The 27,265-nt window shown below is 45.7% G+C and overlaps 1 protein-coding gene across 1 annotated transcript in view; it reads left to right on the forward strand.

Annotated features, from left to right (window-relative positions):
* The first annotated feature begins 1,446 nt into the window (after positions 1-1,446).
* LOC121282268 (gametogenetin-binding protein 1-like) overlaps positions 1,447-27,265 on the forward strand; it is a 64,009-nt gene continuing 38,190 nt past the window's right edge. Inside the window, exons 1-2 of the mRNA XM_041195903.1 lie at positions 1,447-1,721; positions 21,305-21,426. Coding sequence (XP_041051837.1) covers positions 21,333-21,426 — 94 coding nt within the window. The 5' untranslated portion in view covers positions 1,447-1,721; positions 21,305-21,332. The remainder of the gene's footprint in view (positions 1,722-21,304; positions 21,427-27,265) is intronic.

Genomic DNA, 27,265 nt, shown 5'->3' on the forward strand with positions numbered 1-27,265 from the left:
CGAATCTTGCAAACTCCAGGCATCAACTGTCAGCGAATACTATTTCAATTCAAATCGGTACCTGCGATTGATAAAATGTTTCAGATCTTCCCCATTGTCTTTCACAACCTCAACAAACGGAAATATTTACTGTCAAAAGAAGAGGGGAGGTATTCGGAGATGCAAGACCTAGCCTTGGAAAACTGGCAAGACCTGACAATGTCGAGATCAGTGCCAGATTCATTAACATCAGGCGTAAGGTCGTTGAGTCAAGGGGAAGACGTAAAAGATCTCCACATGTTGCCTGAAGGGCCATGTGTGGTGAGTGGATCCAGTATTCGGCCCAAACAGTCAAATGCGCCAATTATGTTCGAAAACATGCCTCCTTCTTCCGAGGGAATGACTAAGAGAATGGAAGAACCTGGAATAGAAGCGCCTCCCACGCCAGCAAGTCCTTCCAAAGAATTGCAGGTCCAATCCCCAACAGACACAGGCTCAAGATGGCACATTTGTAGTCCAGAGAGGAAAAGCAAGTAAGTAACGATTTTTTAAAAATACCGCGTTTTGCATCCTCCCGTTTAAAAGAAATGTTTCCAGTGACTTTGTGAGCTCGACACACTCCCTTTTCAGCTTGGGTTCAAATCCAAGCCAGGTTTAAAAGGGACCAAAGCCTCCATTTCAATGTCAGCTCTCAGGGTCTTGCATTTAAAGTCGTTTGGGGGTTTCGAAAACCAATTCTTAATAGGAATATACACTTCAAATTGTCAACAATTTGACTATTTTGTTTCCATGAAGACAGCTGAGTGAGGAAATGTCACCGTCAAATTTGTGCTACAGAGAGGTCAGGACTTTAGGCAGCAAATTCAGAATTGTGCACCTTTCCATGACTGTTCCTACAGGAGAACCAGGAGCCTGCATCCCCAGAAAATGTTTGCATCAAGAATAATACATTTTCCTTTAAATTTAAACGCATTTTCTCTTCATTGATGGAGTTTCATTCTAAAACAATCATAAGAAAGTATGATATTTCGGTTCAACCCATTGTCAGCCAACCCACCTAATCGTTGCTTCTGCAAAATCCTCTTAACACACGCTGCCCCCTGCACAGAGGCGCTCTGCCCCTCCAGTCTCCCTCGCTCTCCCCTTCTGATCCCACTTCAGTTCAGAAAAACACTCTCCCCTCAAATTCACCTTCCCTTTGAGATATCAGTTCTGGATCAAAGGCAGTATCAACCCTTTCTATTCCAGACCCCGCAGTTCACAAATAGTCCCCAGCCCCCAACTATTCTCCCTTCCAGTTCACACAGGCCCTCTCCCTCATTGACCTTCTTTCAGCTTCTTAACTATTGCTGCTGCTCGACTTTAGGGGCGGAATTTAACTGGTAGGCGTGACTTCCTAATCCATGACGGGACCAAGAATCTCCCACTTGCGGTTTTCGGTACAGAACCTATTCCTGGAGTAAAGGAAGCAAGGCTTCAGGTCCGAGCTGCAGCCAGGACTAGCAGTGAGAAAACCATGAAGGAACAGGGCGGGACGAATTTACCAGTCAAATACCAGAGGCAGAGAATCAACGACTGGATTACAACTTCATTGAATTGTCGTTGCCCTAGGGATTAAAAAAAAACGTGCCGATTTGAGTAACCTGCCTGACTATCCTTCAACAGGCATGTTCTTCTGAGGCGGTGGGGAAGCACTAGGGCCAATTTTCGTGAGCATAGCAACCCCAAGAAACACGGAAAGAGTAAGTGCAGCCTCGCAGAAAGGTGGGCGAAGACGCCGGACACCGCATCTCCCGGCTTCTATTTGTTCATAACAAAAACAGAATTACCTGGAAAAACTCAGCAGGGCTGGCAGCATCGGCGGAGAAGAAAAGAGTTGACGTTTCGAGTCCTCATGACCCTTCGACAGAACTGGGTCATGAGGACTCGAAACGTCAACTCATTTCTTCTCCGCCGATGCTGCCAGACCTGCTGAGTTTTTCCAGGTAATTCTGTTTTTGTTTTAGATTTCCAGCATCCGCAGTTCTTTTGTTTTTATTTCTATTTGTTTATCGCATTTCTGAGCGTCCTGATCTAATTTGAGCAGGTCCTCACAGAAGATTTTCGAATTAATCCATTTAGCCCCATTTATGACTTCAGGTCAACATGCAAGTTGCTGCCCTGCCCAGCGCCCGTCCAGTTCTGTTGCAGGTAATGCAATAGGCACCCACATTAAAGCCAAAAAACAAAAAAAAAGGCGCTCTTTGACAGCTGTGAAAGGCAAGACTTCTGAGGTGGGGGAATTTTAGTTACTGAAAATACAGCGTGGCTTTCTTGCTACTCTAGACCTTACAGGAATTGTATCTGCCTAAACTTTGGGTGCAGTGAGAACATCTGCCGAAGCTGCATATAGGAGTCCCCTTGGAATCGTTATCAACTTGAGCTCTGTGAAGAAGGGCGAGTTATAGACACTCTTTTCGGATTCCAGAAGACATCTAAGGAGGAGAGTGCCCTCTTGGAGGTGAGTGGGTTCATATGAATGAGTGAGAGGGATGTTCTTGCCGTTAGGAGAGGTTATGCCTTTAAAAGCTTTTGTTTAATAGGGTCAAACGCCAGAGTTGTGCCACCTATTGAGACAGGATCTGAAACCAAAGTTACAAATCCTTCTAGCAGTGTCTGATCCAGTGTAGGTCACTAAAGCACAATGCTTTTGGGTGGTTTCAGGGGTAACAGGGAAGTAGCTTGAATAAGCCACCCGGCAATGTATCAATGCATCCATATGTCATGGATACCATTTTGGCTATGGAACAGCAAGCGTGTGCTTTTGGCTTTGATCAACTCGCTGGCCTGAACAAGGTGCAATTATTGAGATCTATGTGGACACATTAGCTTTAGTGGAGAGGAGCATTCCTTACATAATCTAAAAGGATATTACCATGTTAATATCCAGCTAATGTGTGATCACTGGACAAAACTATATTGGTGAATTTTCTTGGGCTTCAATATATATAGCAGACTGAAACAGTGATTATTGGGTTAGAATGTGCATGTTTGTAATGTATGTCACATACAAATAAGGAGGAGGAGTAGGCCACTTGGCCCCTCAAGCCTGCTCTGCCATTCAATAAGATCATGGCTGATCCAGTTGTAACCTCAACCTCACATTCCTGCCTATTCCCGATAACCTTTCACCCCCTTGTTAATCAAGACTCTATCTAGCTATGCCTTAAAAACATTCAAAGACTCTGCTTCCACCGCTTTTTCAGGAAAAGAGTTCCAAAGATTCACGACCCTCGGAGAGAAAAGATTTCTCCTCATCTCTGTCTTAAATGAGCAACCCCTTAATTTTAAACAGTGAACCCCCCCCACCCAGTTCTAGATTCTCCCACAAGAGGAAACATCCCCTCCACACCGACCCTGTCAAGACCCCTCAGAATCTTAAAGGTTTCAATCAAGTTGCCTCTTACTCTTCTAAACTCCAGGGTTTACTATCCTAACCTGTCCAACCTTTCCTCATAAGACAACCGTCCATTCCTGCTATTAGTCTAGCAAACCTTCTCTGATCTGCTTCTAATGCATTTGTATCTTTCCTTAAATAAGTAGAACAGTACTGTACATAGTACTTCAGATATGGTCTGACCACTGCCTTGTATAACTGAAGCACAAAACCCCTACTTTTGTAATCAATTCCCCTCCCCATAAACAATAACATTCTATTAGCTTTCCTCATTACTTGCTGTACCTGCACACTAACCTTTTGTGATTCATGCACTAGGACACCCAGATCCCTCTGTATCTCAGAGCTTTGCAATCTCTCATCATTTAGATAATAAGCTTCTTTTTTACTCTTCCTACCAAAATGGACTATTTTACATTTGCCCGCATTATACTCCATTTGCCAGATCTTTGCCCACTCACTTAACCTATCTATGTCCCTTTGTAGCCTCCTTATGTCCTCTTCACAATTTACTTTCCTACCTATCTTTGTGTCATCAGCAAACGTAGCAGTCATTCCTTCGGTCCTTTCATTCAAGTCAATTATATAAATTGTAAAAATCTGAAGCCCCAGCACTGATCAGCCTGTCAATAAAAGTTTGTGTGTGTAAAGATTAGGACCCAGTTCTATCCTTCACTGCCCGGCTGCATGGAATTGAGCAACTGAACTTCTTTATGCATTGTTGTCACAACATTGCAGCAGTCCTCCTGCCTTTGATTACCTCAGCTAGCTCTTGCCTTGCCTTGCATGCTATGGTTTTCATGGTAGCAGTGCTTAACTGCTGCATCAATTGCCAATACCCCTCAGTTTCCATCTTCTGCAGTAATTGTGAGTAGCTGCCTAAGGACAGCTCCTCTGCTCATTTCTCCAAACATAAAGAATTGCTCAGCATAAGAATGAATAGTGATTTTAATAAAGAATTCTCATCTATTAGCCAGTCTACTGAAAAAAATGTAAGTACTAATAACTTTTGTTATTCATGAAACATGCAAGATAAAAAGTACATCACTTTTGACTTCAAGCCAATAACTTTCAAGTGTATAGCAGTTACAAGTTATAGATTTGCTACTATTTGATTTTATATTTTTAATTCCCGCTGAATGGCCAATTAAGGTCCGCCCAGCATGAAACGCATCTTCTCAATGGTCAGGAAGGGCGGGGTGGGGACGGGAGCCTGGTGGGTGCTGGGTCCAATGGTAAGCCGGCGAGCACTTTAAAGCCAGCAGAGGCAGCTCCCTGAGGGCTGCCAGGAGAGAATCTTTGGAGTGTGCCCAGGAACCCATTTCATTCCAACAACAGCCTCACCAGCGGCTGGAGATGTCAGGTGGGAGGGCAAGTTAGGTGGGCACTCGCCCCACGTTTCTCGGACAAGTGCTTCGCAGTCATTGTGGAGGGGGTCATTGTCAGGCCGAACACTCTAATACCCAGGGATGGCAGGAGGAGGCCACCTCAGCTTACCAACAAGCCTGGGAGCAGGTGGCAGCCGAAGTCAGCGGCCATTACGTCGTGCAATGCACTTGGGTGCAGTGCTGCAAAAGGTTCAACGATCTGTTGCGCTTGGCAAGGATAAGTACCGAGTTGGCATGGATCAGTGTGGAGAAATGTGAAGAGCTGGCATCAGGCTTAGAGGTGTTTGAGTCTGTGTGCCAACTGTCACTGACACACTGACACCAGTGCTGGCCTGAGTGCCTTGTGGGTCAAGGGCCACAACTCTGATGTGCCCTCCAAGGTGTCCCAGAGTTTGGGGTGGGGTTGTGCCAGGCTTCAATGGCGCTGCAGGTAGAGAGTGGACAAATCAATGCTCCTCTGGCATTTCAGGAGAAGAAAAACTGTAACACCAATGAAAGAACTAAGACAGGTGGAGGCCCCCCAAACCTCATTCTGATGAAGTATGAGATGGATGCATTGGAACTGGAGTGCTGCCACTCACCACAGTCTGAAGCAGGGGTTCCTGGGGTTGCGCTAGGAACTGCAAGCCCTCTTGCAGGTCGTCAATGCCAGTGTGGGAGATGGATGAGGCACCCAGTATCCCAGCTAGTTGCCCATCCATCAATGGCAAGCAGGGAGATCTGGAGCAATCTCACATTGGCACACAAGCTGCTTGTCATCACTGTGGGCTCTTCTTGGCGCTCTGGATGACAGCAGTAGCTCCTCCACCCCTCTGCTAGTGGCTGTATCATCTTAGAGGTTGCAATGACTCTGGAGATGCCGAACATAACTGGCTACTCCCTCCCAGGCAGGGCCAGCACAGGCTCCACTGGCCAGAGGACAACCGCCAAGGTCATCAAGGCCAACAGGACAGAACAGTTAGCAGATTGCCTCCAATACCACTGCCAGTGAGGAGGGTGGGGGGGGGGGGGCAACAAGACCCAGCACTTGCAAACATAAGTTAAAGACATGGTGAGCCCAAGAGGGACTGTTCATGGGAGACATTTTTTTAATTCATTCACGGGATGTGGGCTTCACTGGCTGGGCCAGCATTTATTGCCCATCCCTAGTCCTTGAGAAGGTGGTGTTGAGCTGCCTTCTTGAACCTCTGCAGTCCTTGTGGTGTAGGTACACACCCAATGCTTTTAGGAAGGGAGTTCCAGGATTTTGATCCAGTGACAATGAAGGATCGGCAATATATTTCCAAGTCAGGATGGTGAGAGTCTTGGAGGGGAACTACCAGGTGGTGGTGTTCCCATCTACCTGCCACCCTTGGCCTTCTAGATGGTAGTGGTCTCGGGTTTGGTAGGTGCTGCCTGAGGAGTCTTGTTGAACTCCTGCAGTGCATCTTGTAGATGGTACAGACTGCTCCTACTGTGCATCGGTGATGGAGGGAGTGAATGTTTGTGGATGTGGTGCTAATCAAGCGGGCTGCTTTTTCCTGGATGGTGTCAAGCTTCTTGAGTGTTGTGGGAGCTGCACTCGTTCAGGTGAGTGGGGAGTATTCCATCACACAACTGACTTGTGCCATGTAGATGGTGGACAGGATTTGGGGAGTCAGGAAGAGAGTTACTCGTTGCAGGATTCCTAGCATCTGACCTGCTCTTGTAGCCACAGTATTTATATGGCTAGTCCAGTTCAGTTTCTGGTCATTGGTAACCCCCAGGATGTTAATGGTGGGGGATTCAGTGATGGTAATGCCATTGAATGTTAAGGGGCGATGGTTAATTATTTCTTGTTGGAGATGGTCATTGCCTGGCATAAATGTTACATGCTGCATTTGGACATGGACTGCTTCAGTATCTGAGTCATCACGAATGGTGTTGAACATTGTGCAATCAACAGCAAACATCCCCACTTCTGATCTTGTGATGGAAGTAAGGCCATTGATGAAGCAGCTGAAGATGGTTGGGCTGAGGATATTACCCTGAGGATGTCCTCAGCAGTGATGCCCTGGAGCTGAGATGACTGACCTCCAACAAACACAACCATCTTTCTTTGTGCTAGATATGACTCCAACCAGTGGAGAGTTTTCTCCCTGATTCCCATTGACTCCAGTTTTGCCAGGGCTCCTTGATGCCACACTCTGTCAAATGCGGCCTTGATGTCAAGGGCAGTCACTCTCACCTCACCTCTGGAGTTCAGCTCTTTCGTCCATGTTTGAACCAAGGCTGTAATGAGGTCAGGAGCTGAGTGACCCTGGCAGAACCCAAACTGGGCGTCAGTGAGCAGGTTATTACTAAGGAAGTGCCACTTGATAGGACTGTTGATAACTCCTTCCGTTACTTTACTGATGATGGGGAGTAGACTGATGGAGCAGTGATTGGCCGGGTTGGATTTGTCCTGCTTTTTGTGTACAGGACATACCTGGGCGATTTTCCACATTGCCGGGTAGATGCCAGTGTTGTAGCTGTAGCTGTACTGGAACAGCTTGGTTAGGGGCACTGCAAGTTCTGGAGTACAAGCTGTTGGTACCATTGCCGGTATATTGTCAGGCCCCATAGCCTTTGCAGTATCCAGTGCCTTCAGCCATTTTTTGATCTCACGTGGAGTGAATCAAGTTGGCTGAAGACTGGCATTTGTGATGCTGGGGACCTACGGAGGAAGCTGAGATGGATCATCCACCCGGCACTTCTGGCTGAAGATTTTAGCAAATGCTTCAGCCTTATCTTTTGTTTTGCCATGTTTTGTTAATATGTTTACTCTTGTGACCATTAACACCATATATTATGCTCATTTGATGTGAGTGCCAACATGATATAAATTTTCCTTTTCTCTTAGTGTCCTGAGCATACTTTGATTGTTTTATAGGTGCAGGGCACACCACTATCTCATGCTGGACGTGAATGGCTCTAAACTTTATTGCACAGTCACTGAGTGGACTTTGGGTTCAAAGGAAAGGGTCATTTCAAACATCCGGGATTGAGGCGGCACCCCTGGCATGAAGTGGAAGCAGATCTTAGGCAGCCTAGCTGAAGGAGCTTTGGATCAAGGCATCCCTGGTGTTCCTGCTTCCCTGAAGGATCCAGAAATCTGTCTCTACATGTTCACTGAGCTCCTTTTCTGAGTCATCACGGGATTCATCATCTGTGGCCTCAAGTCTTCTCCAGTCAGTCCCCCCTTGCTAGAGTCAGATTATGGAGAGCGCAGTATGCAACCACTATCAGTGACACCCACTCTGGTGAGTATTGTGGTGCTCCCTCTGAAAGGTCTAGGCATCAGAAGCACATCTTGAGAAGACCTATAGTCCTCTCTATCACCGCCCTTGTGGAAGCATGGTTCCTATTATAATTCTGCTCTGCCTCTGATCTTGAGAGGTGGAGAGGAGTCATAAGCCACCTTTTCAACAGATAGCCCTTGTCACCCAGCAACCATTCATCCGGTTGAGCTGGAGCAGGGAACGGCCTTTGCAACTGTGAGTGTCTGAGGATAAAGGCATCGTGGGAGCTGCCAGGATACCTTGCACAGACTTGCAGAATCTGCATCTTGTGGTCACAAACTATCTGGATGTTCATCGAGTGGAATCCCTTCCTATTGATAAAGGCACCCGGCTGACCTGGTGGCACCTTGATGGCTACATATGTGCTGTCGATTGCACCTTGGATGTGGGGGAACCCAGCAATCGCTGCAAACCCTCTGGCTCACTCAGCCTGGCTGGTCTCATCCATGCAGAAATGAATAAATGTCATTATCCACCTGAACAGATCTTCTGTCACCAGCTTGATGCAACTGTGGACAGCTGATTGGGAGACTCCACAAAGATACCCCACTGACCTCTGGAAAGAGCCGGAGGCATAGAGGGCCACTGTGACCTTCAGAGCCACTGGCATGGGGTATCCACAGTTGGAGGTGATCCCAGGCCCAATCATCTGACAAATGGAGGTCACAGCCTCCCTGGAGAGGTGGAGCCTCCTTTGGCATTGCACCTCGGACATGTTGAGGTAGCTGCATTGGTGCCTGTAAACCCTGTCAACAGGGTAGTGGCGTCTTTTGCGGCCCCTTCCGCCTTGAACTACCTATAGGCCCTGCACCCTTTATGCCTGCGCCTCTCCTCCCACAGGTCACTCCCCTGGGAGCTGCACAGGGACACCTGGCCTCCTCTCCCTTCTGTCCCTCTCTTCATCCTCAGAGGAGGTGATAACAGCGGAGACCACAATCCCCATTACCAGGGTTACAGAAGGCTGTCTGGTGCCTGGAAGGGTCCACATGGTCAAAATCCTCTGGAGACCTTGGAGACACCAATGAGCCTGAAATGAAGCCTAGAAATGCTAAGACTGGAGCTTAGAACAGAGGTGAAGCTGTCAAGTTCAAATAAGCAGCCAGCAGCAAACTATCTCCTAAACTCCTCACCACTCGCAATGGCAATGCTACTGAGACCTTTTATTATTCCCTTGGATGAGGTTTCATTAAAAGTGTGCCTGCCTGCTTTGCCCATGCAAAGAAAGTGAAATCACACAGGCAAGATAAAATTGGTATCAATTGCCTTTTTAAAGGCCTTAAGTGGCCCTTTAGTTGTTGGCGGGCACGGCCTCAACCCTCGTGCGCGCTCACCAACCTGACGATTGCTTGCATTCAGGATAACGTCAGGATGCTTGCCCAACGTCATCTTGCGCTATTTCACGTCCATTCGGGTCAGGCATGCATCCGCCCACAAAATTCTGACCTATGTATAGTTGACAACACGAGCATCATTCAGTTGCAAACAGTACTATGGGAGAAAAGACATCACAGTAATCTGTACGTCTACTACCCGCGTGGTTGGGATTTTCCACTTATTTTTTTGTTGGAATTCCAATACAACTTTGACAGGGCAGGACTTCTGCCCTGCTTAGTGGCTTGCCCCAGCCCTGGCTGATTTTCCAGCATTAGGGCACTTAAAACTCTTAACGTTAAATCCATTCACAGCCCATTGGCAGAATTCTGATCTCCATTGGGGAGCCTACCTGGACAGTGTATACCAAATGTTCTGGCAGGTATTGGAACCCTTCAGTTGTATTGTGGTTGGCAGCCCACGGAATGCCTAAATTAGTATTTTAAATTTGGTGCTTAATCTTGGGTTATCCTATATAATGTTCAGCCTGGGATCAAATGTCTGTGATAATGTAAATTTTAAATACTCCACTGCCACAAAAACCTTGGATGCCATTCCTTATTAGCGTGTAATTAGCACACGTCCACCCATATTGGGACAAATCCCCAAAGAGTCGGAGATGGGCAGGTGGGGGCTGGGTCAAGTGGAGAGGCAAGTTGAGCACCTTCTGGACTGATCTCCTGTCTCTGCCTGCATGAGTCACACCAGGGAGCAGTGAAAAATTGTGCCTCCTAATAGAATGCTAGAGAAATGAACATTAGGCAAACAGTTTAAATCTCCTGTCCAACACTGCAAGAATATTAAACAAAATTTATTGCAATTATAACCACCACTGTATTACCTTGATATATCTGAAAATTCTTTGGTAATATTGTACAGTGACTATCACTATACAGGAAAACATCAGGTATTCTGTGTTAGCCACACTCGACAAAATGGCAATGAACAAAATGCCTTGTTAAGTTGATATCAGTTAACGAAGGGATGCGCAGCTGGACTCGGTCAAAACTGTATGCTTGTCTCCAGTGGAAGCATGAAATACTGTTTTTTTTTAAAATTCACTTATGGGATATGACATCACTGGCTAGACCAACATTTATTGCCCATCCCTAATTGTCTTTGAGAAGATGGTGGTGAGCTGCTGCCTTGAACCACTGCAGTCCACATGCTATAGGTACACCCACAGTGCTGTTAGGGATTGAGTTCCAAGATTTTGACCCAGCAACCTTGAAGGAACGGCAATGTATTTCCAAGTCAGGATGGTGAGTGGCTTGGAAGGGAACTTCTAGGTGGTGGTGTTCCCATCTATCTGCTGCTCTTGTCCTTCTAGATGGTAGCGGTCGTTGGTTTTGAAGCTACTGCTAAAGGAGCCTCGGTGATTTTCTGCAGTGCATGTTGTATACACACTGCTGCCACTGTATGCCTGTGGTGAATGGAGTGAATGTTTATGGAATGGGTGCCAATCAAGTGGGCTGCTTTGTCATGCATGGTGTCAAGTTTCTTGAGTGTTGTTGGAGCTGCACTCATTCAGGAGTGTGGAGAGTATTCCATCACACTCCTGACTTGTGCCTTGTAGACTGTGGACAGGCTTTGGAGTCAGGAGGTGAGTTACTCGCTGTAGGATTCCTAGCCTCTGACCTACTCTTGTACCTACAGTATTTATATGGCTAGTCCAGTTCACTTTCTGGTTAATGGTAACCCTCAGGATATCGATAGTGAGGTGATGGTGATGCCAATTGAATATCAAGGGGCGATGATTGGATTCTCTCTTCTTGGGGATGGTCATTGCCTGGCACTTGTGGGGCGTGAATATAATTTGCCACTTGTCAGCCCAAACCTGGATATTGTCCAGGCCTTGCTGCATTTGGGCATGGACTGCTCCAGTATCTGAGGAGTTGCAAATGGTGCTGAACATTGTACAATCATCAGCAAACATCCCCACTTCAGACCTTATGATGGAAGGTCTTTGATGAAGCAGCTGAAGAGGGTTGGGCCTAGGACACTACTCTGAGGAACTCTTGCAGTGATGTCCTGGAACTGAGAAGATTGACCTTCAACAACCACAACTATCTTCCTTTGTGCTAGGTATGACCCCAGCCAGAGGAGAGCTTTCCCCCTGATTCCCATTGACTCCAGTTTTGCTCGGACTGCTTGATGCCACACTCGGTCAAATGTGGCCTTGATGTCAAGGGCTGTCACTTTCACTTAACCTCTAGAGTTCAGCTCTTTTTTGTCCATGATTGAACCAAGACTGTAATGAGGCCAGTAGCAGTGTGACCCTGGTGGAACCCAAACTGGGCATCAATGAGCAGGTTATTGCTAAGCAACTGCTGCTTGAGAGCACTGTTGATGACCCCTTCCATCACTGATGATGGAGAGTAGACTGATGGGATGGTGATTGGCCGCGTTGAATTTGTTCCGCTTTTTGTGTGTCTGGCATACCTGGGCAATTTTCCACATTGCCGGGTAGATGCCAATGTTGTAGCTGTACTGGACAGCTTGCCTAGGGGTTGGCAAGTTCTGGAGAACAAGTGTTCACTGCTATTGCCGGAATCTCGTCAGGACCTTTGCAGTATTCAGCCATTCCTTGATACTATGTGGAGTGAATCGAATTGCTGGGGACATCTGGAAGAGGCCAAGATGGATCATCCACTTGGCACTTCTGGCTGAAGATTGCAAATGTTTCAGCCTAATCTTTTGCACTGAAGTGCTGGATTCCTCCTTCATTGCGAATAATGATATTTGTGGAGCCACCTCCTTCAGTGAGTTGTTTAATTGTTCACCACCATTCACAACTGGATGTGGCAGGACTGCAGAGCTTTGATCTGATCCGTTGGTTGTGGGATCGCTTAGCTCTGACTATCACTTGCTGCTTAGTCTGTTTGGCATGCAAGTAGTCCTGCAATGTAGGAGGTTCATCAGGTTGAGACCTTATTTTTAGGTATGCCTGGTGCTGCTCCTGACATGCCCTCCTGCACTCTTAATTGAATCAGGATTGATCCCCTGGCCTAGTGGTAATGGTAGAGCCGGGGATATGCCAGGCCATGAGGTCACATATGTTCGAGTACAATTCTGCTGCTGCTGATGGCCCATAGCACCTCATGGATGCCCAGTCTTGAGTTTCTAGATCTGTTCAAAATCTATTCCATTTAGCACAGTGGTAGTGCGACACAAAACGATGGAAGGTATCCTCAATGTGAAGATGGGACTTTGTCTCTACAAGGACTGTGCGGTGGTCACTCCTACCGATACTGTCATGGACAGATGCATCTGCGGCAGGCAGGTTTGTGAGGATGAGGTCAATAATGTTTTTCCCTCTTGGTTCCCTCACCACCTGCTGCAGATCCAGTCTAGCAGCTCTGTCCTTTAGGACTCGACCAGCATGTTCTGCGGTGTTGCTACCGATCCAGTCTCGGTGATGGACATTGAGGTGCTTCCTCCAAGTGGTGTTCAACGTGGAGGAGCACTGATCCATCAGCTAAGCGGGGGTGGCATGTGATAATTGGCAGGAGGTTTCCTTGCCCATGTTTGACCTGATGCCATGAGGCCTCATGGGGGCCAAAGTCGATGTTGAGACCTCACAGGGCAACTCCCTCCCCACTGTGCCACCACCCCTCCTGCCTGTGGGATAGGGCATACCAGGGAATGATGGTGTTGGTGCCTAGGAGATGATCTGTAAGGTGTGATTCTGTGAGCATAACTATGTCAGGCTGTTGCTTGACTAGTCTGTGAGACAGCTCTCCCAATATTGGCACTAGCCCCCAGATGTTAGTAAGAAGGACTTTACAGGGGCAACAGGGCTGGGTTTGCCTTTGTCGTTTCCAGTGCCTAGGTCAGTGCCGGGCGAACCATCCGGGACCAGGGTGATCTGTCTGGTTTCATTCCTTTTTATTGACTTTTTGGTGTTTTGATGCAACTGGATTACTAGGCCACGTCAAGGGACATTTAAAGTCAACAATATTACTGCGGATCTGGAGTCACAGGTAAGCCAGACTAGGTGAGGTGAGCAGATTTCCTTCTCTAAATGACATTTAATGAACCAGGTGGGCTTTTGGGACAACTACAATGGTTTCATGGCCACCATTAGACTTTTAGTTCCAGGTTTTTGTTGAGTTCAGATTCCACCGTCTGCCATGGTGGGATTCGAACCCGGTCCCCAAAACATTACCCTGGGTCTCTGGATTACCAGTCCAATGACAATGCCATTATGCCATTGACTCCATGGGAATCTGTGGTTTCAAAGTGTGTATTTTTTTGAGACAGAACTTATTTGAAAAGGGGAACAGAAAGGGAAATTGACCATCCCAGTTGCTAAGGAAACTATGGCTGAAACTGAGATTGGAACCCTACTTCTGAGGAGAATGAAACATGGTTGAAATCGTATAAAATGACACAGAGCCATCAGATGATGATTTCAGTGGTGCAGAATAGGCTGAGGAAGATGGAGGCTAGATCAAGAAGCTGAAATTTGGCAAAAATACAGTTGATCCTGCAGCTGTATCTCTGCCATCCAGACCTTTGTAAGCAGAATTGAAGAGGTACTGAAAATGTGTGCTATTTTTGGTGAAGACCTTGCCCTTGGAACATGGGTTGGTTGTGCACTGCTGTTCTCTGGGAATCAGACACATTTCTAGAAATAGAGGAGCTGAAATTCTTTGTGAGAAAGACAGAATTTTGAAGGACTTTGTGACTAAAATTGATTACATATAGGCATGGTGGTCTGCTGAGCCAATGTGTAAGGTCTGTTATAGTTGTATCTGCCACTTAATGTGTAATTTATAGTTTATACTTGACTGCAATTTGCTTTCCAATTCATATTTAACTTATGTTGCTTCTAGGTTTTAGAATATACATGGTTACGTAAGATGGTGCTTAGTCTTTGCTTCGTTTGACTCTTATGTGGTAAAAATTCTTTTGGTTTAAATCATGGAATCTTGTGGCTTCATTCTTTTAGAAAATAACTAGGATTTTGGATTATTTCTTCCTTAAAAAAAGGTTACTGGTCTCGACTGAAATCATAACAATACTCAATAATGAATCACCAGAACGATAAAGTGAATCTTGGCTTAACATTTCATCTGAAGGATGGTTTCTTCAATACTGCACTGAAATGTTAGCCTAAAATTGTGGTTCTCAAACTGGGATGCATGGAGACTTTACAGGGGGTCACAAAATTTTACATTTTTAGCTCACCCCTGCTAGGTCTGCTGACTCTGTGCAACCTAGGCACCAGAGTTGGACCTCTGCGGGCTCCAAGGGAGTGTTCTGCTGCAGCGAGGAATCCAACCTGCCTTCACCTTCCAAGTCTCTCCTTGGAGCTTTTCTCTGGTGATTTCCCTCCTTGCTTTTGCTTCTTGAGTTTTTCTTCAGGTCAGAATGCTTCTTTGATTTCTCCTTCAGTTTTTCAGGATTTTAACTTTCTTTTGCAGTCTCTGTGAGGTTTAGAGTTGTTCCATTTGCTGCTACCATGTTGTAAGGTGTTGGGCGTAGTTCGGTAGGTCTTATTAAGGTATTCATAGTCTTGGGTAGTTCAACAGTAAGTATTATTAGCTGCTGAAAACTATGTACATAGATACAGTAAAAGTCCAAGCTAGGAGCTGTCTCTATGCTTGCTTCTACACATGGCTCTGTCCAACACTACACTGACCCCCAGGTGCAGATCATGCGCTGTCTTAAATCACTGTGGGTGGTACTGTACTCAGTCCCACTTTAACCCTTTATGTGCCAGACCCTTAGGACAGAATTTTCCGTGCTGTGGCATGAGCGGACAATATGGCGAGAAGGCCAAAAATCAGTTTTGCGACATTGTGAAACCAATTTGCAATTGCCCGGTCTGCCCGTCAATGGCAGGCCACGTTTCCCACCGCCGGACATTGGGAAAATCATTGTACTACATCTACATATCATTATAGGCCCAGCTCACCGGAATCATACCCCCACCCCCAACACGCTGGATCATCCCAGCACATCGGCGTGATTGCACGCCGACATGTTTCATAACAGCCTATATATGGCATGCCCCTGGTGAGCTACACTTCGAGGGGAACTCAGAGGTGGGTGCACGGTATGGCGCAGCGCTCGTGAGGGCCGTCTTTAGACTTCAAGGAAGAGGTGCCGCATATTCAGGCAAGATCACAGGCTAGCCACTTTTTCCGGGCAGTGAGGTGCCAGGGCAAGGGCTGCCCTGTGGGTGAGGTGACCTTGGTGGGGTGGGGGGAGGGGTGGAACAAGGGCTGCCCTGCGGGTGATGGTGGTGCACCAGCACGTTCAGGATGGAGGGGAGGGAAGCAGCCACGCGTTAGGGAAACCTTGTATAAAGTTACCGTTCCTCCGCAATTGAGACAGTTCAGGCGCAGCCACATTGACATGCTTGGAGTTGGGCCTCTAGCTTATCTGCCCACGCAAATAACGCAGAGGCATGAAAGTGTCACCACCTGCTCCAAAGCTTTTCACTCCTCAAGCACAAACTGTGAACTAATGAGTATTTTAGTGGACTGCAGAACAGTTGGACGACTGGGCACGTTGTACAATCTCCTTGCTAAAGTTGGCCATGGAGCAGTCGCTGGTGGAGGCGCTCACAGTCCGTTGCAATGTCATTATTCAGGTTTGGACCAGTCCCCCCGATGGTTCAGGCTAACAGTGCAGCCTTGCAGCACGTGTTTGGAGAATGCCTGAGCAGAGAGCACAGCATGCAGTCCAGTGGGCGAAAGTGGATGGGGTTTCTGGCAGCCATGCAGCACACTAAACTCTGGCCATCCAAATGGTGGCCAGCACTCCCCGGGATGCATTAAGAGGCCTTCAGACTTAACCAAGAGAGATTTTTAGAACACCCAAACTAACCCACACATCTCTCTCCCTTTCATCCTGCAGGAGGAGTACATCAGGAGCATGGAACCTGGTTACCTAACTGTGTGCCTTGTGGCTTACAGAGAGCAGAGGTGAAGAAGAAGAGAGCGATGGAGGCCCCTGGCTGGGCAGAGGGAGAAGCAGCACCCTCAGGAAGTAGAGGCAGCTGAGGCTCCCGTAAATGCAACTGAAGAGCCACAGCGAGCTATTGCTAGTCAGTGGCTAGCTAGACCCATGGTCTATAGACACTGCCTTTCATTCCTGCAGAATGAAGGAGAACCAGTGTCATGAAGAACGTGCATGTCTAGTGAACTGGTTGGTCACATCTGCCACCTGCTGCAGGATTTTTTGCCACAGGGACTTGGATGGCACTCAGTTTTTACTCCAATGACTCCTTTCAGGGCTCAACAGATGACCTGTGGGATATCACAAGTCTCCACCCACAAATGCATCCATGAGGTCACTAAAATCATCTTTGCGAAGGCACACAACTTTGTGCATTTTGCCTGAGACCAGGAAAGCCAGCATGTAAGAGCGATTGGATTTTCCCAGATCTTGGGTTTCCCACGGGTGCAGGATGCCATTGACTGCACTCACATGGTGCTCTGAACTCCATGCCAACAAACAGTCAACAATGTAAACCACAAAAGCTTGCATTCGCTGAATGTTCAGCTGGTGTGCAACCACCACAAACGCATCCTGCAGGTCTGCGCACGGTTTCCAAGGAGTGTCCACAACTCCTACATTGCCCGTCAGCCTCAGACATCTTTAAGGGTCCACAGAAGATGCAGGAATGGCTTCTCAGGGACAAAGGCTACCCACAGAGGATGTGACTGATGACACCTGTGCAGCAGAGCGAAAGTACAACAAGGCTCATGCTGCAACACGCACCTTGGTGGAGCCAGCCATCGGAATGCTGATGAGGTTCCGGTGCCTGGACCAGTCAGGTGGAGCCCTGCAATATAGTCCACAGAGGGTGTCACGCATCGTCGTCACCTGCTGCGCCCTTTAGGGAGAGGAGTTGGCTGAAGAGGAGATGGAGAAGCTGCATGTCTCCTCTAATTAGGGTGAGGAGGACGTGGATAATGGCAATGAGGCCCTCGCACTGGTCAGACGAGGCAGGTGCACTCGGGAGGCCCTCATAGCTAATAGATCTGTGGAGAATGAAGATGGCATGCAGTGAGGAGACACCATTGATGCTCACAGTGCATTTGTGAACTTTTTAATCCCGTCTGGCTGATGGCAGCACACATACCCTCTGTGATAAGGCTCCTGTCATGGAGATGCAACAGAGGCCTTAATAGTCGCTAGATTCCAGGAGGATGATGAGGACACTCCGTAGATCTTCACAAAGCACAGGGAACAGGACTGAGACACCTGCCTTTATCTTGTATAGGAACCAAGGTTTCACATCTAAGTGACACAAACACTGCTCATCATTACACATTCTTGGGAATTTATGTACAATAGTTATCATTATGTACAAATGATTAACACCTGTGCCCAGGCTGTGCAACTACATTTTTTTAACCTTTCTAACCCTGCCACTATGTCTTAGTACTCCCCCACCATCCATAGTGGAGGTGGAGGCTGACTGTGTCTGTGATGACCTTGGCAGGCAACCTCTGGAGGGCTGAGAATTAGAGGGCCCTGACCTGTTTTTGAGGTCCTGCTGTGAGGCAGTGGCACCCTGCCTGGCCTGTGGAGCTGGAGCTGCTGGGGTCACAAGAAGAGGGGAGTCGGATGGGTCGGAGACTTCCGGAGTCACTTGGGTAAATGGCTCTGGGGTGTGCACCTGCTGATCCTGTAACAGGATGTGTAACAGGACGTCTGCCAGGCCACCTGATAAGTATAAAAACAAAAAAACTGCGGATGCTGGAAATCCAAAACAAAAACAGAATTACCTGGAAAAACTCAGCAGGTCTGGCAAGTAATAAGTATGCCTGGCATGGGTGGGTGGTGAGTGGTCCCATGGACAGGATGAAGACAATGAAAACAAAAACAGAATTACCTGGAAAAACTCAGCAGGTCTGGCAGCATCGGCGGAGAAGAAAAGAGTTGACGTTTCGAGTCCTCATGGCCCTTCGACAGAACTAGACAATAAAGACAATGAAGGTGTGTGTGAAAAAGTGAATGGTAATGTCCCTTGAACTGGCAGTGAGTAAAGGCCCTGTGAATGTGTGATTAGTTTGTGAGTGTGTGAGTTGAGAGTGTTGAGAGAAGTGACTTACCCTGGAGGAATGGAGGGGATTATTCTTTCGGCATTGGGTGGTTGTCCTCTTTTGTAGGCTGTTGGCACTGACCACCACTGCCACTGCCTCCCATACTGTATTTGTGATGTTGCTTCCCCCTCATGCGGCCAGAGCAGGGGTAGAGGACATCATGGCGAGCCTCCATGGTGTCCAAATGGCGCTCAAGGGACGTATAATTAAACCTGGCCTTTTGGGACTATGTCGTCTTTGCAGCAGCCTTGGGCTGGAACCACTGAGAGGTGTGTGCCTGGCTGCACTTTGAGTGGCGCCTGAGGTGATGATGTGGCTGTCCAATGAGAACTGCCCACCGTCGAAACGGCGTGTTTCCCAGGAATGCATGATCAATAAGGCAGGATTGGAACAATACAGCGTGAAAAGCCACCATTGTGGCCGACGAGTAAAAAATCCTTTTTCCAGCCTGCTCCCAGACTTGGTGGACGATTCTGCCCTTGTATTACAAGGAGCTGGGGTTGGTTTGGGGGGGTGGGGTGCATGCAGGAGTGCTGTGAGCGATTGGAATGAAAGTCATCATTGCCAGTACTTGTATGCCTCTTGACAGCTGTTTCTGAATGATATTCTGCAACAGTATGTCACCAGACACTCTCTGTTTACCCTGCTCCAGCTTACTTCCAGAATAGCCTTAAACGTCACTAAATCCAAAGGTGTAAATAACCATCTGCTTGCCTCCTGATTTCTGCTGCCTTTATGTTGTGTTGAACACTGGAACAGAAGTCACTGAACTGACTTAAAATGCCAGTGAGCAAAGTATAGGTGGGTTATTAAATTTAGCAGTTACTGTGTCTATCAAATATTTTCATTGATTTGACAACAGTATCCCAATAATATCTGTTAAACACCTGTTTTCCTAAAAACATTATTAAAATTGTATTTTAAATGCAGCACTTCCTTTTTTTTTATTCTTTCACGGGATGTAGGCGTCGCTGGCACTTATTGCCCATCCCAACTTGGCCTTGAGAAGGTGGAGGTGATTGTTTATTATTATGATCATTTAGAGGGGGATCCATGATTACTAACTCATTTGAGAAGGGCCCTCCAACCAAAAATGTTGGAAACCTACTGGCCTGGAAGTAAGCTCAAAACCTGATAATAAGCTCAAGCTCTCAAACTTTGGATCCAAAGGCAAGAGTGCTACCAACTGAGCCACGCTGACAGAAATTAATGCCATTGATATTTGCTGTATTATCACTGAAACCTACACCTCAGACGCACAGCTTAAGTTAAGTGGGTGTACACTGAGAGATAATACCAAGCACTGTATTTATGATAAGAAGGGTTTTACAAGGGAGATGGGATAATTTGACCTAGGTAGAGGTGGAACAAAAGGAATGGGGGAGGAAGCAGAGGGAGTTGAAATGAGATGATGGAGGGAAGATGGAAATGGGATGTGGAAAGTGAAAGGAAGGGTTAGAGGAAGGGAGAGAAGACGGAAGAAAGGCTAAAATTGCATCTAAAGGGGCAGGAAAGAAAATTGGATTCAAATAGGAAGTGAGGGGTTAAATGCTCAGTATGAGGGATGGGTGATTGTTCCCTCAGTAAGGCAGGCAATGGAGTCAGATGACAGACCATGCTGTGGTATGGATGATTCTTTGTTACTGCTTACCATTGTGCAGGTAGAATATACTGCCATGTCAGGTAATTGGATTGGGGCCTTTTATATATATTTGGAACATAGTTGTTATTGTTATGACTGACTCACATTTTGGCAATTAAATTACCTAGATTTATATTCGTATGGCTTGCCAGGAGGCCACTTAAACCTTTTTGTGTTCTGACTGTTTTCCGTGATTCATCGTATCATCTTGTGTCATGTTTCACCTCGTATCCCCATGGATTCAATAGATGACTTCATTTTCTGGGCTGTTGTATTATTATTTTATTAACGGTCAGTATAGGAAAAATAAACATTTTCATATTGCACATTATTTCCTGCTGACGGTTAGTAAATTATGAATGTATATTGGGGCTGTAATGTAAGGTTCGGTACTATTCCAGTACATTCAATTTGAAGTGTAACATTATTTTATGGTGTAATTCACAACACCAATACTTTTGAAATTTTGAGGCCTCATTTATTAAATATATATCATACTATATATGCACAGATATATATCTGTTTATATAGATATATATGAAATATATTATCTATAATATATATGTACACGCATACATATATCTGTTTCTTTATTCTGCATATGACAACATATTCAAGAGAAAAGAAAGCAAGAGTAAGTAACTTGGCTGCTTCACTCAAACTGGTGAGGACCCTGAAAATTTCGGCAAATTTAAGGCAACAATAAACACATGACACCTACCAGCTAATGCTGCACCAAGCCTGTAGCTGTGTTATTAACCAGTTATTAACAGTGTTTATACAGTGCAAAAGAAGCAATATCACTGGAGGATGATGAGGGTTTCCTTACTTATGAACGGTGTTGCACTATCCTGCAGTGCATATCTTAAATTGATAAACAAGACTAATGTAACTATCAATATGTTACCATTAGAAATTCAATTACTTACTTTCAATCAGATTAGGGAAGATATCTTAACTCCATAAAGAAAAAGTCACAAATATCACTCTGACCCTTTATAGTTCTAAGAAGGTAAAATCCTTCAGAGGAGCTCTAAATGACCAGCTCGCCTTCGCTGTGTGATATCCTTTGTTTCATGCAATATTACAGCAATGTATTTTTTTACTATCACATTGTACAGGTCAAACATCAACACCAGTCTAAAGGTTATGCCTGTAGAAGAACAGAATACATCTGTAAATTCTAACGAGTCCTTGTTAGATTACAGCAGTACCAAGGATGAGAGTGAATCTCTTTTAAAGGGTATGGAAGAGTCTACATTACATATCTTTGCTGTGTGAGAAGACTAAAATTATGTTTCTGCAAGTTATTAGTTCATAAACCACAATTTTGGACCAATTTTTAAATTTATCCACAATCATTTCTATGAAAATTATTTTTATTATTGGATAATGATAATTTACATTGTGATCTTGAAGTGTATTTGCTTTGTTTACCATAACTGGCAGCATTTTCTTTCTGCCAATGTTTATCTGATATTTCACATTTAGGCAAATTTACTATAGGCCGAAATCCTCAGGAACCTCTGAGAAGGTGCAGTGAAGAAGTTTTTAATGGAAGTTCATTCTTGGGATATGTGTGTCACTAGTGTTATGGCCACATGAGGAGGGGTTAAAACTGACTCCCCTAATTTCACACTCCAGATCTGACTGTAAAGTGTTTAGTTGTGAATTTTGAGGATGGGCTTTGCCAATACTGCAGGGGTCCCACTATGTAAGCTTTCAGACTAAAGAATTAATCAGGCGGGTGTTCTGAGTTTAAATCAAAGAATGAAAAGTTTATTGACCCTACTTGCTGAATTAAAAAAAAGTCGGTAAATTGTGACCTTCGTTCAGATGCCACACATTCCTTGGGCACCCCCAAAGAACTAGTGCACACTAGTACAGGTGGTAGAATATGAAGATAGACTCAAAGATTTTTTTACAGTTCCTGAAGAAAATAAACAATCAAAGAAATATATGGTTAATGTCCTTTGGCTAGTCTCGATGCGGTGATTCCACTCTGCGGGCGTTTTGTTTACTTGTTGTCTTGGGTGTAGCTGCACAGAGTGGATTTCCACATTTTATCCCCAAAAGATCTTGGTTTGCAGTCGATTTCCTCATCTTAGGATGGTTCCTATGCAATATCCATGTGCAATACTTCCGAGACAGAGGGAGAGATAGACAAAGAAGAATCTTTGCATCCTTTCTGAATATCCTTCTGATCTCTGCCCTCTGGCTTGATAAGCAGTTCTTAAAAAGCCTTGCTGGCTGTATATTCCAGAGGAATTCAATTACCATATTTGCTGGAGTCATTATGTTGCAGAACAGGCTGTGAGTCTGATGTCACCTCTCAGAAGCTTTTGATGATAAGTGTGAAAGCCAACAGGAGATGGGGTCTTTCACGCTCCTCATGGGGGGGTTGGGGGGGGGGTGGGTTTGAGTGTCTCCCTTTTCATCCCACCTGGGTGGAATGCAGGTTGTGTATTATGGCTGGCTAGCAGTCCCCCATTGATTTAATAAGATTACAGTTTGTTAAAATCCAGCCAGGAAAATAAAGGTGCTCGAAATCGTACCTTTTCTTTTGAAAAAACAAATCCTCGTAGCACTAGGAAGACTGGCATTTATTGTCCATTCTTCATTTTCCTTGAAGATCGTGCTGAATTTTCTTCTTGAACTGCTGCAGATCGTGTAGTGAAGGAACTTCCACAGTGCTATTAGGTAGGGAAGCAAGGATTTTGATCCAGCGATGATGAAGGAACGGTGAGATAGACTCATAGGCCAGGATCTTTAGGTATGGCGAGCGGGGGGGTCGGGGCCCGCTCGCCGCCACACAAAGTGACGCGGGATGACGTCGAGCAGCACTCCTGACGTCACCCCGCATCATTTCAATTTTCAGGTCAGCAGGGGTGCAGCCGAATCAGGTGTGCGCCCGCTGACCTGTCAATGGCCTGTTGAGGCCGTTTAAAAAGTAATTGAGATACTTAATGGCCCTGCCCATCGAACCTTAAGGTTGGCGGGGAGGCCAGGGGCCCTGGCGGGCTTCAGAAAAAGCATGAAACTTCATCCACAGGCAGGATGAGGTTTCATGAGGATTTTAAAAGTTTTAATAAATGTATGCTTTAAATTGATGGACATGTCAGGGAAATTTTAGTTTTGCCCCTTCGCCATTTTTAAATTTGGTGCCGATCTCCCTGAGGCAGCACTTTGTGCACTCTTGGCTGAGGGAATTCTCCTCCCCCCCACCCCCTGCGTCTACACAGGGAGTGCACAGAGCCTAATTGGGCCTTAATTGGCCCGCCCACAAAAAATGGCAGCATGCCCCCAATCGGGGGTGCCAATCGGAGGCACGCCCGCCCACACCTGCTCCTGCACTTCCCCTCCCCCCCCATGGGGGGAAAAATCTTCCCATAGAATCTTACAGCACAGAAGGCCATTTGGATCCTCATGCTTGTGCTGGATCTTTGAAAGAGCTGACCAATTTAGCCCCACACCCCAGCTTTTTCTTCATAACTCCATAAATTAGTCCTCTTCAACATAAGTTCAAATTACCTTTTGAAAGTTTCATGGAATCTGCTTCCAACATCATTCCAGATCTTAACAACCTTCTGTGTGGGGAAAAAACTCTTCAATTCCTCTCGCCATTTTGCCAATTATTTTAAATCCATGACCCCTGGTTACCAATTTGCATGTCAGAAGAAACATTTTCTCCCTCCTTTAACAAAACCACACATAATTTTGAACACCTTTACCTCCACCAATAAGGTCTCCCGTTAACTTTCTCTGCTCTACGGGTACACGTGTCCTGGTGAATCATATAACTGGGCTGTAGAGATGGCTTTAAAGTAAATAGTGCGGGGAAGGGTTCACATGAGGGCAGATTTGGTAAGTTAAAGAGAAAGGACAAGGCAATGTTGCAGGGTAGTGATACGGGCAATGATGAGCAGAGTGTGATAGGAAGAAATCGAGCATACAAACAAGAGTGCACCAGCACAGATAGTCAGAGTCGGAAAAAATGGCATTAAACTAACAAAAAGGGAGGAGGGGTCAGGTGGAGAGAGATTTAGAAATCCAAAGATAAAAGTTGAGGCAATAGAAGATTATATCGATGTAGGTAAAGACAAATTGAGTGGGATAGGAAAGGACAGAGAACTTAACGGTAGTAATACATTAGAGAGTAAAGTTCATGCAGGGAATAGTTAAAAAAGTTAAAGTTGCTTTATCGAAATGCATAGAGCATTGGCAGTAAGATAGATGAACCAGTGGCACAAATAGAGATAAATGGTTTAGATCGAATCGCCATTACAGAGACATGGGGCAGAATTTTCCCCTCCTGCCAGTGGCTGGCTTTGTGACGGGCGGGAGCGGAGAATCCACTGGCAGGCAAAAATTTGGAAATCTGCTGGCTTGAAAACAGCTTGCCATTGTCCTGATGGTCGGTTTATAGCAGGTCGGTTATCCTGCTGACTCGTGGTGTGAACACCATTTGCAATCATTAACATCCATGAATGCTCATTAAAACAGCTGCTCACCAGAATCATAGAAGCATAGAAAATAGGAGCAGGAGTAGGCCATTCGGCCCTTTGAGCCTGCTCCGTCATTCATCATGATCATGGCTGATCATCCAACTCAATGGCCTGCTCCCGCTTTCTCCCCATATCCTTTGGTCCCTTTCACCACAAGAGCTATATCTAACTCCTTCTTGAAAACATACAATGTTTTGGCCTCAACTACTTTCTGTGGTAGCAAATTCCACAGGCTCACCACACTCTGGGTGAAGAAATTTCTCCTTATCTCAGTCCTAAATGGTCTATCCCATATCCTAAGACTGTGACCCCTGGTTCTGGACACCCCCACAATTGGGAACATCCTTCCTGCATCTACGCTGTCTAGTCCTGTTAGAATTTTATAGGCTTCCATAAGATTACCCCTTCATTGTTCTGAACTCCAACGAATATAATCCTAACCGACTCATAAGTCAGTCCTGCCATTCCAGGAATCAGTCTGGTAAACCTTCGCTGCACTCCGTCTATAGCAAGAGCATCCTTCCTCAGATAAGGAGACCAAAACTGCACACAATATTCCAGGTGTGGTCTCACCAAGGCCCTGTATAACTGCAGCAAGACATCTCTGCTCCTGTACTCAAATCCTCTCATTATGAAGGCTAACATACCATTTACCTTCTTTACCACCTGCATGCTTATCTTCAGCGAATGGTGTACGAGGACACCCAGATCTAGTTGCTCATTCCCCTCTCTCAATTTATAGCCATTCAGATAATATTCTGCCTTCCTGTTTTTGCTACCAAAGTGGATAACCTCACATTTATTCACATTACACTGCATCTGCCATGCATTTGCCCACTCACTCAGCTTGTCCAAATCACACTGAATCAACTCTGCATCCTCCTCATAGCTCACCCTCCCACCCAGCTTTGTGTCATGTGCAAACTTGGAGATATTACATTTGGTTCCCTCATCTAAATCACTAATATATATTGTGAATAGCTGGGGTCCCAGCACCGATCCCGGTGGTACCCCACTACTCAATGCCTGCCATTCGGAAAAAGACCCATTTTTTCCTACTCTTTGTTTCCTGTCTGCCAACCAGTTTTGTATCCATCTCAATACACTACCCCCACACCCAGGCACTTTAATTTTACACGCTATCTCTTTTATGTGGGACTTTGTCGAAAGCCTTCCGAAGGTCCAAATAAACCACATCCACTGGCTCCCCCTCATCAACTCTACTAGTTACATCCTCGAAAAATTCCAGTAGATTTGTCAAGCATGATTTCCCTTTCATAAATCCATGCTGACTCTGTCCAATTCTGCCACTGTTTTCAAAGTGCTCAGCTCTAAATCTTTTATAATGGATTCTAGAATTTTCCCCACCACCGACGTCAGGCTGACTGGTCTATAATTCCCTGTTTTCTCTTTACCTCCCTTTTTAAATAGTGGGGCTATATTAGCTACCCTCCAATCTGTAGGAATTGTTCCAGAGTCTATAAAATCTCGGAAGATGACCACCAATGCATCCACTATTTCTAGGGACGCTTCCTTAAGTACACTGGGATGTAGATTATCAGGCCCTGGGGATTTATCGGTCTTCAATCCCATCAATTTCCCCGACACCATTTCCCTACTAATACTGATTTCTTTCAGTTGCTCCCTCTCACTAAACCCTGTGTTCCCCAACATTTTTGGTATGTTATTTGTGTCCTCCTTAATGAAGACAGAACCAAAGTATATATTTAGCTGGTCAGCTAATTCTTTGTTCCCCATTATAAATTCCCCTGTTTCTGACTGTAAGGGACCTACATTTGTCTTCACCAATCTTTTTCTCTTCACATACCTACAGAAACTTTTACAGTCAGTTTTTATGTTCCCCGCAAGCTTACTCTTGCACTCTATTTTCCCCTTCTTAATCAATCCCTTGGTCCTCCTTTGCTGAATTCTAAACTGCTCCCAATCCTCAGGTCTTTTTTTTTTAGCCAATTTGTAAACCTCTTCCTTGGATCTAATACTATCTCTAATTTCCCTTGTAAGCCATGGTTTGGTCACCTTTCCTGTTTTACTTTTGCGCCAGACAGAAATAAACAATTGTTGCAGTTCACCCATGCGCTCTTTGAATATTTGCCATTGCCTATCCACCATCATCCCTTTAAGTAATGTTTCCCAATCCATCATAGCCAACTCGCGCCTCAGACCATCGTAGTTTCCTTTATTAACATTCAGGACCCGAGTCTCAGAATCAACCAAGTCACTCTCCATCTTGATGAAGAATTCTATCATATTATGGTCGCGCATCCCCAAGGGGCCTTGCACAACTAGATTGCCAATTATTCCTTTCTCATTTCACAATACCCAGTCTAGGATGGCCTGTTCTCTAGTTGGTTCCTCAATGTATTGGTCCAGAAAAACATTCCGTATACGCTCCAGGAATTCCTCCTCTACGGTATTGTTACTAATTTGATTTGCCCAATCTATATGCAGATTAAAGTCACCCATAATTACAAATGTTCCTTTATTACATGCGTCTTTAATTTCCTGTTTCATGCCATTCCCAACATCACCACTACAGTTTGGGTGTCTATATACAAC

This window comes from Carcharodon carcharias, chromosome 9 (assembly GCF_017639515.1).
Source record: "Carcharodon carcharias isolate sCarCar2 chromosome 9, sCarCar2.pri, whole genome shotgun sequence".
Lineage (NCBI taxonomy): Eukaryota > Metazoa > Chordata > Chondrichthyes > Lamniformes > Lamnidae > Carcharodon > Carcharodon carcharias.